Source organism: Plectrocnemia conspersa, unplaced genomic scaffold, assembly GCF_051122295.1.
Source record: "Plectrocnemia conspersa isolate PC_06_02 unplaced genomic scaffold, ASM5112229v1 ptg000006l, whole genome shotgun sequence".
NCBI classification, from domain to species: Eukaryota; Metazoa; Arthropoda; class Insecta; order Trichoptera; family Polycentropodidae; genus Plectrocnemia; species Plectrocnemia conspersa.
This window is the reverse complement of record NW_028277170.1, coordinates 2,086,418-2,101,760: the sequence shown is the minus strand read 5'-3', so window position 1 is coordinate 2,101,760 and position 15,343 is coordinate 2,086,418. Positions and strand designations below refer to the sequence as shown.

The window sequence follows — 15,343 nt, the reverse complement described above, 5'->3', positions numbered from 1 at the left end:
CGCTATACTGAGATTTAACTGTAATAGGTAATAAATTGTTTAAATTTATTTAATAACAAGATTTTGTTATTAAATAAATTTGACCGCAGGGATTTCAATAATAAAAAAGTAATAAAAGTTTATAATTAATTTTTATTCATTATAATCACATAAAACAAATACAAAAATATGGTTTAATTCACTGTGATTTTAAATATCATAAGTAACATTTAACCGATACAACTCATATGACTCCTATCTAAAATTTTAAGTCAAATTCTTTTCTTGGTCTTCCCTCGTAAATTACCCTCTTTTTAGTCCACAGTCTTATACCTTATCATTAGATTTAAAAAATATTTGGAAACTTTAGAGATATGTAACAATATGGCACGCCGAATTATATATCAATATGAAGAAGCTCTAATGAAATGAGCTATAAAAATATAATACTAATTCTTGCTTGTAATGATTTTAAGAATAATATTAATGAAACATTTGCAAAACATTTTTCGATTAAAAATATAGCATTAACATTTAAATTTTTTCTCTAATCTTTTCACATTCTTAAATCTTGAGTACATTCGAACCGGCTTAATGTACATGCAATATAATGTATTTAAAATTTAGTTGTGAAAAAAATGTTTTGTATGATTATAACACCAAAAGTAAAGTTATAAAAATGAAAATAAAAAATTCCCCACACGACAACAATAGACGGCACGTACTCGTCCCCCTTTGCCGTGAAAATAGGGAATGGACTTATAAAATAATAGTAAATTGAATAAAAACTAAATTGCTCACTGCTAATGACTTGTATTACTTGAATCTAAATTTAAAAATACCTTCGATTATATATCAACTAAAGGAAGTAGTAGATTAGATTATTATATAACCTTATTTACTGGTAGATATTGAGAGTGATTTTTGCATATATAATATAACCCTACTACTAGGATACTAAATACTGATTTCAAATCAAAATTTTGGTTTTTAATGGATCAAATTGCAATTCGTAATTACTTAATGTTTTTTAAACGTATTCTAGTTTGTCATGGACTTAAAAAAGCAATTTTCAAAAAAATAATCAAAAAATTAATATTTCTAATACTACTAAATATATTACATCTTATAACTCTTTCGTTGCCATATTTTGCAACATCTGCAGCTAATTATTTTCTTTCACGTACTAAATTTACATTACATTTCACAATCGAGAAATTTTTATCAGAAAATTTAAAATGATTTATTATTATTAATAATTCTATAAATTCAATAATTTAATTTGAAAATAACATAAGAGTCGTTCTAATATTCAATATTAATATATTGTAGTATAATGAGCTTATATCTATATAAAAAATCTTATCGTCACCAGATCGATGCTCTTTACTTAAACTGTGAAAAGTATCTAAATTGAATTTTGTTATTTATTTTTTATTTTAAAATCGATTCAGGTAAATCATCTAAATAATCCGTTATTTTATTTGCGATTTGAAAAAATGTAGTTAATCGCATAAACGTAGGTGACGTTTATGAAATTTATGTTATAATTAGCTTAAATCTAAAGTAATAACATCAATATATTAAATATCATATCATGTAAACCAGTGTTTCCCACGGTGGGGCGTACGCCCCACCGGTGGGGCATTACGTCTCAGAGGTGGGGCATCATGCTTTAGAGATGGGACATGTCGGCAATTATCAACTATTCCACACTACTGTTTAATTAAAAAAGAGGCCGGTGGGGCATATGACTTTTGAAAAGACTACAGTGGGGCATGGCATAAGGAAGGTTGGGAAACACTGATGTAAACTATATAAGGATAAATGTATCAGTTATATAGCTTTGACAATATAATTAATACACAAAATAAACATTATTGTGCTAAATTTTAATCCCTGTTTACTTGGTAATAAATTACCAGTCAAAATTTTTTTTGTGTTGATATCGAATGGTGTATGTCAGATGATTCCACTTTGAGATTGAAAGAGTAACTCCAGATACTGGACGCACGTTGTCAGATCATCACAGCCAAAGATCTGTAAATATTACAATACAATGATTAATTTGGTACAACACAGATTATTACAATAACAACTAATTATAATAGCGCAAATATTATTATAGTTGTAATAGTAATGACAAATATTATATACAGCTGTGTAAAATTGAAAGTTTTATAGGCAATATTTCACGAATTCCATTTTTAAAATGTATTATTCCTTAAAACTTGTTCTATTATATTTTTTTATGATCAAGTGCATCTGTGGTAATAATTTACAAGATATTTTAACTTGTAAAGGCTCCTCAGTTGCACTTTAGCCTGTTAAATGGGGAGTGTTATATGCCTGTTAAATGACGTCATATGAGGAGATTAAATAAAGGCGTTTGCCCCTCCCCCACCCTTCAAATTAAGTCATTTAATGAAATGCTATGAATCTTAATGAAATCGAAACATTAAAAAGAACTATTATTGACAAGCCAATTTTTGCCCCTCCCCCCTTATATCTGAAAAAGATCCGACTCTTCTGAGAAGAGATAATTGCATTTTGCTCTCTCCTATTGGTCAAAATTCTGTTTAGATGTGCCTCGTTTGATTCTCGCTTATTTTAAGTCGTAATATTTTTATAAAAAGTCGTGTTTTCACTGCGACGGCACGATTTTATTGCTTTTGACGTGAATTTAAAACAGACGCCCCTTGCATTTTCCCAGAGAAATGCATGTCAATTAATGAAAAATATTAAAAAACGACCACTGATTTGCCAAATTATGCTCCTCCCCTCCCCCCATATAAAAAGTTTAAATGACCTCCCTGCGTTCTGATTTAATTAGTAGCTATAAATATTTGCAAAAATATATCATTATATGTAATGTTATACCTAGAAATATTTGCAAAATAAATAAAGAAATCACCTGCTGTTGCGGCACAAGCGTTGTCGACTATTGCACAAAGATAACTGGTGCAAGGCTTTTTTGAAGTACTTCTGGTTCACTTGTCCATTTTCAGCTTAATTTTCAGTGATGTCTTGTGAAGCATACGACGCGTAGTGGAGTTACTGATTCAGGTGAAGTGAAGAAATCTTGACTGCGGTCAGACGTTCCGTTGATGTGTTAGTCACTACGGTCTCCTCTTAGCGTTTTTAAATTGTGAAATGAAAATGGTAGGAGAGACTGGATCTAGGTAATGTGTTAAATGTGTACGCGTGCGCAATGTGTTATTGCGCAGGCAGTTATTGTTCCGGCTCAGGTGAAATGTAGTGAGTAGAACAGTTGAGTGAGATAGTGAGCGACTGGTGTAGGGTGGCTCATACATTTATTGGTTAGATAACCGGCGAAAGTGGCGGCCGATGCTGATAATTTAGTTTCTGGCGAAAGCATGGCGAGGTCCATATACTCAACTACTCCATAGCCACTGTTCTAGCAATATATGCAGTGATGTAGTGCTAAATAAAATACTGGGGGTGTAGTACCCCATATAAAAATTTCGGAAATATACCGGAACAATGAAAATATAAATTTAAAAAATAATTTGTATATGCGTTTCGAAATTTAGTGGTAGTTACTCCGTGAATTGAAATTGTTTAAAGGTTTGAGAAAAAAATAGATATAATTAGATATAGTTATATGTTGAAAAGTAAGATTTTAGTTTGTTGTTGAATGGAATGAAGGAGATTATTAATTTTTGCTGCTTATTCTTCTTCTCTTGTGCAAGCAATGCATTGGCATATAATGCCATGCTTCTTAAGAAGCATCTGCATCCTGACCTTACGCGGTAGATTAGTGGTAAAATTCATATAGCAATGGGTAATTTCAGTACCCTTTGGAATATCTGTGGCGGCCACGCCTACGAATCTGGCTTGTTCATTCATGCTGTAAATAAATTTTTAAATTAAAAACACATTCATATTTTTTTTAATTAGCTGATGATTACAAACGGCACAGTTATGTTTATGCAAAATTAGAATTTGTATGCAAGTGTTACCGAACATGAAGGACCAGGTGTTTATGCCAATAGCGGCCCAAAACAATATATGTACAACGGCCGTTAAGAAGCAAGAAGCAGACCGAATACATTTATATACTTTCAGGAACTTTCTGGTCACTGATTATTTCGGACATAGATTATTCCGGGCAAAAAATATTATATTGAAAAAAATCAAGACAAATATTTGGATTGTCGAATTTTTAACTACCGAGTTCAATATTTTTACAACGTGAAAACACAAAAAAACGGAAATTTCGAGCTCGTTTAAATTTCTTATTTTTGATATCGAAAACATAATTTTTGTAGTGACATGTAATAAAATTAATCCCTTGCATAAGACCAAAAATAATGAGTAATACAGTAAATAAGTGTATATTTTATTGGAATAAAAGTGGTGCTCTGGCCTTTGGTATAAAAATTTAAGAAGCATCTAAGAGCAGTCTATCGATGACCCTTCTGTTCCAAAATAAAAAAGATTTGACGCCCGTATTTTTAAAAATATGTTTTTCGACAATATAGTAAATGAATAAAAGTGTAAAGATAATTGGCACAAAAAGGCTTTTGTACACAGTCGACTGTGTGATTTTGATTAGTACTCGTAAACAACACAATAAAGGATCAGCGTATAAAGTACTTTTAGAAGTACCTGAATGTAAGGAAGATTGCACAAAAGCTTTCTTTAATATAATATTGAAAATATTTTTTTGTCCAAAATAATCAGTCTCCGGAAAAATTTGAGCACCGTTTCTGTTCCTCCCTTCTACGTCCAATATAAAGCTTCATGTTTCCTTTTTATAAGAACGAAATTTTCAATGTAACAAATTGAAGGAATGACATACTATAAGATTGATAAGTGAAAATTGTAAATGAACAAATGATCATCAACGCATGCAATCTTAATAATGTTCTGAAGAGCGCGTAAGCAAGAAGTGATGTTAAAATAAAAGTACATTGGACCAAACCGGTAAATCATACATATCTATTAATTAATAATTTTGCTGTGACTGCAAAATTAAACATTCGCAGCCTGTGTAGTTCATCATATTATCACAAGTTCATATATTTCAATGGATGTGTAGAGGTATATAAATTTTGCGTTTTACTAAGGTAAAGAAATATATTTTAGGCTTTATTAATATTTAATACATTTTATTTTACCTTTAATTTGAAACTATGAGAACCAAAATGTATTCCTTAAACATAGGCATAATGTGTAAAAAAAATGTTTTTAATAATCCACTAAGAATAAATATCTGGTTAACGACAAGAAAGTTTATGCCACCGTCTTTTTAATTAATAACTAACGATTTTCTGCTTTTGTATAGCAAAAAATCAAAAACTCGATGTGGATGAGTTATAAGAATTATTATCCTTGTCAAAAACAATTTGAATATTAGTAGGATATTACGTAATTAAAAATAAAAAAATGTCCTTATCTTCTTACAAAACGCTAATGTTTATTTATTTTTTGAAAAAATATACCTCTACACATTATATAGAAAAGAAATTGTAAAATGATCTACAATGGCGCATTTGTATTTACCTGAATAAAATGTTGGGCTCGCAAGAATGTCTCATCAATCCCGCGGAAGAGTAAATGCCTTGTCCAATTTCATTATAGACGTTGCTTTCAAATAAACGAGTCACCGTAATAGTGCTAACAACATTTTGAATTAAATGTCTCATTAGCATGCCGGCAACGAATTCATCCAAAGATTCAGGCTCAGTGTTAGTAAACTTAGGATATACATAGCCAGTGAAAAATTCCACATAGTCTTTCAGATATATCATCATCACTATCGCTGCCTGAAAAAAATATTAAAAATGGTTTAAAATCTCAATTTTTTTCTAAATTCTTAAAAAAATAAATTGTAAAAATGATAAAGGTCCAACAGTGTTTGAAATAAATATATTTATCCCGTATAATATGTATATGATTATTTTTAAATACCAATTTGTACTTACTAAGGTAAATCCTTTCAAATTGACCATAGGATGCATAGCAGTAGACAATTTATAAGCTTTTTTATAACGGCCATGTGATGAGGTATCTAGGATACCCATCAATGTATCTGCGTCTTCAAACTCTAATTCGCACTCATCTTCAATGAACCCAAATGTTAGGCCTTCGTCACCCACCGCACCCGTCAAGAGAGAGCTGCAACAAAGAATAAGAATTGCCATATCCCAATACCGTTTCATAGCAAAATGTAAAATAAATTACCGAAGAGCCAGGTGACTTGAACCCATGCTTTTCCAAAGTCCCATTCTGCCACCCAGGCACTCGTAATGGTGGATGTTTACTGCATCGATCTGCATGCATTCCATCGAGCAATATTGAGCAGTAGGGCACATGTTGCATCTGAAATTCATATTTTATTAAATGTACTTACCTTGCAGTGTCGTTAAAATAAAATTTTATATACTATATCTCAAAAGTTTAAAATTTTTTAACATAATTTCGCCACTGATATATTCATATTGTAAATTATAATATCACTTACGGAAAAACAGTGTCCGAGATAATACTCCAGCATAAATCGCAAGTATCGTTACCAGAATCATACTCCAATTTGGAGACTGAAAAGGGTCGTTCGGAAAATAAAACAGAATTTTTTGGAATGTCTGCGACGGCGATAATATAAGGCACCTCATCGTCAGTATAGCTGAAATTTTCATTATTTTTTTACAATAAAATAAATTTAAGCTTAAAGTTCTTTGCAACGCAATGTATCTAAACTCTGGTTGAATTTATCCATAAAGAACATTGAAGAACTACATTTTTAAAACATTGTTCAGTTAAAAAAAAGATATACATACCGCCTAGACACTGCCGTAGAAGCAGCAGGCAATTTATAACTTTCTCCATGATATACCGGTGGGTGTCTATCTATACGATTTGGAGGGACACTTTCGCCAAACCGAATCGGGCCCGGCATGAAATCGATTTCGTCAAGATGTATATTTTCCATTTCTACCGCAAGCTGCTGAAAATATATACTTTTAAATACCTAAAAAATCTTTTAACTGAAATCAATATAATAGAATATTACTTCAGTGGCTTTCATATGATTTATGAAATTTTCCCTTTCAATCAATAGTTTCGCAATTTTCTCGTCTTGTAAATACGAGAACTTTACAGCCTTGTTGTAACAATCCAATGCGGAAGGAAGATCATTGCTTTTCCAATATCCCCTAGCCGCCTTCCACCAGATACGCATTCCAGCATCGCTTTTCTTATAACTACTGTATGATGCATTGTATAAGTTTTTCTCAAACTTCATCAGCCATAAACGGACTTCATCGCTAAAAAATATTTTTCATTAGACACAGTAATTTTAATAAAATAATATAAATGATTATAACAAGCAACAAAATAGTATCAAGTAATCTACCGATATTTACTAGATCGCTATAACTTTTGCTTGTTATTTATTTATCTCCGACAAAGTGGCGATTGAGAACGTAGGATGTTTTAAACGCCACTATTATAGTTTTCGTATGGAAGATATGTATAGATTCAAAAATATTCGATTCTAGAGGGTGACTTGTCACCTTAAATAATAATGTAAAACTGGCTTTTTAAATTCTGAAATTTTGAAAGCTTTTTTCTCTTTCTCATTACCGTTACGCTGATGCGTATTGTTATAGAAGAAAAAGTGAGCAATAAGAAAACGGCTTGTGTGATTCATCAACGAAATTGAGTTACAATATGTAATTGCATCATTTGACAAAAATAGAAAACAGACACGAAAAAAATATAGTAGTGATCCGGAATAGAAAATAACAGGCCTTACTTTTCTGTCTAGCATAAAGGCAAACCTTTATTTTTACGTGTAGTAAAAAAATAGTAAAAAAATTCGAGCGATAGCGCTAAATATTTTACATTAAATATAAAGCGTTATTGGAAGAGCTCATTGGGGGTAATTAACAATATATTATTATTCATATTTTTAAAAAAGAGTCATAATATGTAATATTTGATATTATAAATTTTATTTTTTTAAGTGGTAAAGTTGCTTTTGACCCATTGTTATATTAATTTATTTCAAGTTTTAAGTTAAACAATGTAATATTTTACAAAAAGTTTATCATTTAAGTGTAAGTGTTTATTTTAGTTCCTACTTTTTCTATTTCTAAAAGAGTTTTTTAAAATTAAAATAAAAACATTGGTTACATCAATATTTTGTCAAAATACATATATTATTGGCATATTAGATCTTTTTTTCTAAAATTAGGAAATTTATATGAATATCTTAGATTTTTCTTCCCTACTAAATGAACTAATACACTAGTAATTGTCAAAAATTATTACAAAAAAATTAATGACATAAAAAGCGAATACTAATTTTAACACTGAAGTTCGATGATAACGTCGGGAGGAATGCTAAAGCGCTTTTATGAATTAAGAAATGAAATTAATTTATTCTTTGAGATAAAGGAATATCAATTTTCTGGATTTGATGACAATGATTTTGGATTCAACGTTTAAATGATTTGTATATAAGTCTGCGAGAACCAAATAAACTGATTAAATAAAAGCTTTTGAAAATAAGCTTATAATATGGAATGGTTTTGATCCAGTTTATGGACTAAGACGATGCGACACCCCTTTCTTACATCTAATTAGCATAATTATATAAATAGGGGAATGTCCTTTGTTCGTCAGCATTCTTATTAATTACTTCAAACCATACGGTCAGTCGTCCGTCTGACGATGACCCCCTTAATACCGATTTTCATCGAGCACACGCGAATATATAACAGTTTCTTTTCTTTTTCTTTAATATTTCACTCGAATTGTAAATGGTGTTTAGTTCGCTCTACCCCACTCCTATTAAACTGTACCCACTAATTACGATGAACTGTATTTAGTAGCTAATAACAAAAGTATGAACATGTAAATTAAAAACCATTAAGCCGCCAGACAGTAATGAACTGATAGCAAACTATGAGTCATGCACTAAATGCGTGAACAACTACTGAGACAGTCTGATGTGTCATGAAATTAGATCGCAAACTTATCGCACCGACCATTGAATACATAAACAAACCACACGATCTCTATAAAATTTCATATAACATGATGTTATAAATGTACTTCAGACGACGCTATTATTTCAGTATCTTGAATTATATAAACGAATGTGTTATCTAATTGTATATACAGGCGGCCCTCGACTTTCGCACAATTCGCTATTTCGCACATTAAAAAAAAAAACATTTTTTTTAAGAAAAAATGATAAACATGAGTGAGAAGCGGAAAAACTTCAGTGTTGATACGAACAAAAAGAAATCAAGGACTCCTAAGCTTCACACGATTCGAGACAAAGATGGAAATTATTAGACGTTCTGATAGCGGTGAATCTTTTGCTTCAATCGGACGTTCGTATGATACAAACAGGTCTATGATATGTTCAATTTTGCAAAATAAAAATATAATTAAAGAATACGTTCAAAATTGTTAATATTAAAGATATATTTCCACAATTTTTAAAGATATGTTGCAAAAAAAAACACAGCAAAAAAAACATGGATGAAAAGGAAAAATCTTTGTCATCATGGATCGATGACCAACATCAAAAAGATGTCCCTCTGAGTATTTCAATTATTCAAGCAAAAGCTCTTAGTTTGCACAAAGATTGGAAGAATAGATTAAAAAAAGATTTTAACACGGTTTTTCAAGCAAGTAACGGTTGGTTTTACAATTTTAAAATGAGGTATTCTTTTCATAATATTAAATTTATTGGAGAATGAGCTCATGCGGATAAAGATGCTGCAAAAGAATTTATTTCCTAATTATCCAAAATTATTGAAGATGGAGAATATTCCTCTAGCCAAATATTTAATGTAGATGAGACAGGTTTATTTTGGAAAACTCTTTAACAATAAAAAATATGAATGTAGCCTTCATGCATCGTGACAAATTTTTAAATATTATAGAAGATTGTGATCCCAATGGAGAACGCATAACTCAAGTGCGTAGGGCGATCAATAAAGACATAGCATGTTATAAAATACTATATGAAGAAAAGAAAAAAAATAGTGTAAAAACAGTTAACTCTTGATAACTTTTCAAAGGAAACACCCGCAAACCCCACTGAAACATGTCTCTAAAACGCCTCTTAAAAATTTTATATTTACTTGATAAATAAATATTTTAAAATACACACAATTTCAATTTTTTACTTCCCTCTACTTTCGAACATTCAACATTCGCACACATTTTCAGGAACCAATTATGTGCGAAAGTCGAGGGCCGCCTGTATTATGATTATTATCATAATACATTTCATTTTCATTGTATCAGTGTGTCGATAAGCTTCCTTTGTTCTAAAACATATAAATAAGCTCGATCCACTGGTAAAAGATTTCAGGGTAGGATATTTGTGAGCAAGACGTGCCGCGACTGTGTAAATTAAAGTGCTAAATATAAATCTGAAATATTATTTTGTTCATTTATGATAATGGAATTCCTGAAATTGTCTGTTCGAAGTGAAGAAGAAGAAAAATAGCTTTTCAAAATAAATTTAGAGACGATTTTAGCCTTATCATTTATAAAACTCGTCAAGGTAGTGATACTTTTAACGATGGAAATACTGCAAGACGATTCTTTGTTAATTACTCGTGTTGTGCGAATATAACAGGAATACAAGAAAAATTAATCAAGAGATTTTACATTATTTTTAAACCATGGCAAGTGAAAAACCTATAAATTCTTAAAAATTGGAGATTACAGCCGAATATTATGTACATTATAAATGGCATTACATGCCTGTTTCAGTCCATAAGGTACTGATTCACGGAAAAAATATCATAAATTATCATGCCTTGTTACCATTAGAGCAGCTTTACTATTAGAACTAGATGACGAAGCTAATGCACTTTTGCAATTAGGACCAGATTAATAAATATGTTTCATATATAATACATATACAGTACAGTATATGTACTGTATATGTATTATATATGAAACATATATGTATTATATATGAGAATATTATTTTTATTATATGAATTGCATTTTATTTTATTTTAATAAATTTTCCATTCTTACGTTGTAGAAAAATCATGTACATCTAATAAAAATTTAATAACTTATTCCACCAAATTTTTTTTATATTTTTAAATATTTTTTTGAAATCATAATAATTAAGACCTGATCTTCAATTTACATCCAGAATTGATTGGCAATTATATTGCAATTTATTGCAAACAATTTCAGAAGCAGAGGGTTACAACATACATATACCTATTTTATACTAGCCTTCCGCTTTCTGATAAATTTCTCAAGTTATTATTCATCATAATTATCCCTGTTAAATAAAACATATTTAACAGGGATAATTATGATGAATAAAAAACATTAATCAACAGCCACCAAAAAGTCAAAAAAATAAGTGATAATGTTATGATTATTGTTTGGAAAGATAAGAGAGTAGTCACAGTACTAAGCAATTGGCATTCTAACGAATCTCACGAAGAAAAGGTGGAATAGAAGAAGACATCGTTAACCAGAGGTAGTCTTAAATTATATAAAATATATTTGAAGTGTCGATAGAGCAGACCATTATACTTTTTCATACTGTTTCCTATGGAAAATATTAAAATAGTGGCGTAATTGGGGCTTAGATTACACAATTAAAAGAGTTAATGGGAATCAAATCATTAACCCTTTGTACGCGGAAATCGACTAAATTGATTTTTTTGTCTCTTTACGCAAAAATCAGTAAAAGAAATGCTTTTCAAGAAAAAACTATTTTTGTAAATAAATATAAAATATCATTTTAAATAAATAAAAATTAAAAAATCAGAACATTTAAACACAGTATCAAGGTAAAATTTACATTGAAAAAAAAAAAAAAAAAATATTTTTGATTAACGCGTCCAAAGGGTTAACATGGCCAGGAAAGAGCCCCGAACTGAACCCAATTGAAAATTTATGTGCAATCATAAAACAAAATTCCGAAGAACATATGGAAGTATAGAAAAAGGAGATCGACATTAAAATAATTGAAAATCCGTATTTATCGAAGCCAAACAGAATACAAGAATTTATTAAAAATAAAGGCGAAATTCGGTCCAAATGTTATAAAAGTGTTAAAATACAAGCTTTTAATTTTTAAATGTCCTCGATATTGCTTTCTATGAATAAAACAAAAAAATAACGCGCGCAAGGGTTCGCCATTACGCAATTCCCAGAATGCACCTTTCTTAGAATTGACGCAATTATACCTTCCTAATTTTACAAGACTCGTGTTTTTTTTAACAGTATTAACAGAAAATGAAAGTTAACAATTATATCTATTATAAATTCAAAAACGTGTAAAAAATGCATCAAAGTTGATAAACTAATCAAAATACGTATAAGAACCACCATGTCAACTTTCAATTTTATTTTTATTTTATATCACATAATTATGCGACCCACTGGTTTAGAAACACTGGTTAAATGACGTACTTGACAAGTTATTTATGCGAAAAATCATAAGAAAGCTACATATTAAAATTAAATCAAATTTACTAAAAAAGATAATTGTTTGCCATTTTTGGCCACCGAGCAAAGCTCGGCAAATAAACGCCTGACGTTAGCTGTTAAGGTTTTTTAATGTATCTGATATTTACTTTAATTTTCTTTTTTATTTATAATATAAAAAAAAAAAAATTTTCAATGGAGAGGAGGAATTTGAATGAGTATTAATTCATGAAAGCCGCATGAGTATTGCTCGTGTCCCTGTGGTGCATTTATCTACGCATTTCTAGGCTTTGGCAGAAACGAGAAGTTTAACATTTTTGCTTATCTTGAAATTAAAATATACACATATCCAGAAAATATCGTATTTACAAGATTAAGCAATAACGAACACGTGCTATAAACTTAGTCGTCTACCGCCGCGCCGGCATACACTATATAAATGTTTGCTAATGAACCCTTTGACTCGCCGCTCAATGTACCCCGACATATCTACTCAACATCGGGTGTCTATATATCGGTCAATTACTCATTTTGTCTGCAATTGCAGCATCTGCATCTGTGTGCGGAAGGCATCATCGATCAGAATCACCATGCGCATAGATTTTGTGCGTGTGCATAATTATAAATAAAAATATTTTATGAAAGCTCCTCTGCTTTAAAATAATTGAATCTGCCCATCGAACTGACACTGCACTTTTGATCATTATATTAATTAGAGTACATATAAAAATTAGAGTATAGAATCGCGGAATGATCATTTTATAACAATAGTAAAACATTATAATTATTTTAAAAATCGCAAATTATTTTTTTTAATACAATTGCTTATTTAGAATAGACGCGTGTATTTATTAATTTACTTAAAGAGAAAAAACAAATGAATATATCAAGTAAATACAAAGAGTGCATTGTTGCAGACGTATGGGGGTGGGTATGTTTGCTAACATATCCACCAAAAAAATCACGCAGGTTACAGATAAAACGCAGACCTAACCTAGTGTAAGGTCGAGACTATTACGTAGAAATGAAAATGGAAAGGTACTTACCAAATCCGCGGCTGCGAGAGCAAAGAATGAACGGCCGTCGCCTCGTTACTCCCATTGAATTCTTCAATAAGGGGCACAACTCTAGATGCCATTGCAGTAAAGGATTCGCTCATCAGCTCGCCATCCAGGTCTACGTCAATGAAGTCGTCCATCGTCACCGCGTCCCGTCGCTTCGCCGATTCGCAGGGATCTGAAAGTTTACCACCGGCAGTACAGATCCATCAGAGTAAGAGTGGAGGGGGCACATGGGCAGACAACCTTTTTGCCAGTGACAAATCATATTATTAATCCCATTTTTAAATTAATAATTAAAAATATACTCACTGTAAAGAGGAAGGATAAGATCAAAAAAATATTTTTTAAAAGAACTGTATTTTAGGGTGAAATAGAAAACATAAAAAATACATTTTGTTAAAATGGTGCAGATAATATATATATATTGAAATTGAAAGAAAAGCTTTTCATATAAATTTGCTATGAACACCTCATGTTGGCATTGCAGTGAAGAATAAATTAAATGTATGTAAAAATCAACTTTTGCGGGCTTTGATTGTATGCTATTTGGCAAAAATTTTAACCAAATCCACACATAGGCTTTTCTAAATATAAAGTCAGAACAAAAGCAATAGTTTATGTGGAGCTTTCAACCTGTAAACCCATAAAAAGCAAAATCCGGCTTTTTTGACTCAACATGTGATTTTAAATTTTAATATTGAAGATTATTTTTTTCGCAAAAATTATAAATAATGCACAAAATCGATGAATAAATTCCTAAGTTTATCATAAAAACCGTTCCAAAAAGGGTTTTTTTCAGGTTTTTCTTGTGAAAAGCTCGGCCAATATTTAATAAGTACCTAATCAGCTGGTTGAGGTAAATATTAAAATAACCAATATTCTTTAAATTAAATTGAAGATTAAAAATACTAAGTAAAAAATAGATTTTTTAATATTATATAAAAAAAATAAACTGCAATATTTTTGATTTTAATGTCGTTTAATTGTTCTTGGTTTTGATGTTTTTGTAATACAATAATTTGCTATTTCCTCTGAATTTTGAATATGCTTAAAATAATAATCGATTAATATATTTCTTGTCAATAAATTTGTATTTGTAATAAAAATAAAAAAATAATCTCAAATATATTACATACTTTTTTTGTGTATTTCATTAGCAATTTCTGGTTATCTTACCTTGAATACTACATATTTATTTTTTTAAATAAATATCATACGAAATATCTTAATTTTCCTGAGACTGTTAAAATCGGTTTACCGGTTTTTGATTTGTAAAAAAATCTTTTAAGAAATCTTCATATTTATTATAACAATGCTTTTTCTTGTGATTCTGCAGCCATGATCACGAATTTTCCGTAGCTGCCGCTCTGATCCTCCTTGATCTTGTCATATATACACGTTTCGGTGGGGCAGTATTAATTATATTAATTAATTGTCCATTTGCCCGGCTCTCTATTCAATAGAGATAGAATGTTGACCGACAAATAAAATATTGACGCTGTGCTCCAAACCGTGAAAGTCGCACTTTAATCAAACGGTTTTAAAAAAGAAAACCTAAAGGCGACAGAAAAGAAAATTGAAAAAAATTACATAGTGCATGCACGTCTCCCATACATCCTAGTGGTGACAGAAAAGATCGGAAGAACCCTAATGAAGCACGATATCAGAACTATTTTCCAATCCAAAAACAAAATTGGTTCGATGCTTCATTTAAAAAATGAATCCCAAGGTGTGTATATAATCTCATGTGCAAATTGCGAAAATTCACAAAAATATCGCTATGAACAAAAGAGATGATAGTAGCATATTATCAAAATTTTGGCTTCCGGTTTTAAAGTCAT

General features: G+C 30.3%; 1 protein-coding gene across 2 annotated transcripts; it reads right to left on the bottom strand.

The window, feature by feature from the left end:
* Window positions 1–1,880: 1,880 nt before the first annotated feature.
* On the bottom strand, window positions 1,881–13,718 carry LOC148234033 (protein-lysine N-methyltransferase SMYD4-like). Of its 2 annotated transcripts, none has more exons than XM_088188024.1 (9): window positions 13,488–13,718; window positions 7,019–7,271; window positions 6,786–6,952; window positions 6,470–6,631; window positions 6,190–6,327; window positions 5,931–6,123; window positions 5,509–5,771; window positions 2,894–3,850; window positions 1,881–2,019 (listed from the first exon to the last, which is right to left on the bottom strand). In XM_088188024.1, exons 1-8 carry the CDS (start codon window positions 13,637–13,639, stop codon window positions 3,670–3,672), a joined length of 1,509 nt encoding a protein of 502 aa, XP_088044150.1. In that variant the 5' UTR covers window positions 13,640–13,718; the 3' UTR covers window positions 1,881–2,019; window positions 2,894–3,669. The 2 variants fall into 2 exon arrangements, with proteins under 2 accessions (XP_088044150.1, XP_088044151.1); XM_088188025.1 differs by having other exon boundaries at window positions 6,786–6,949.
* Between the last annotated feature and the right edge of the window lie 1,625 nt (window positions 13,719–15,343).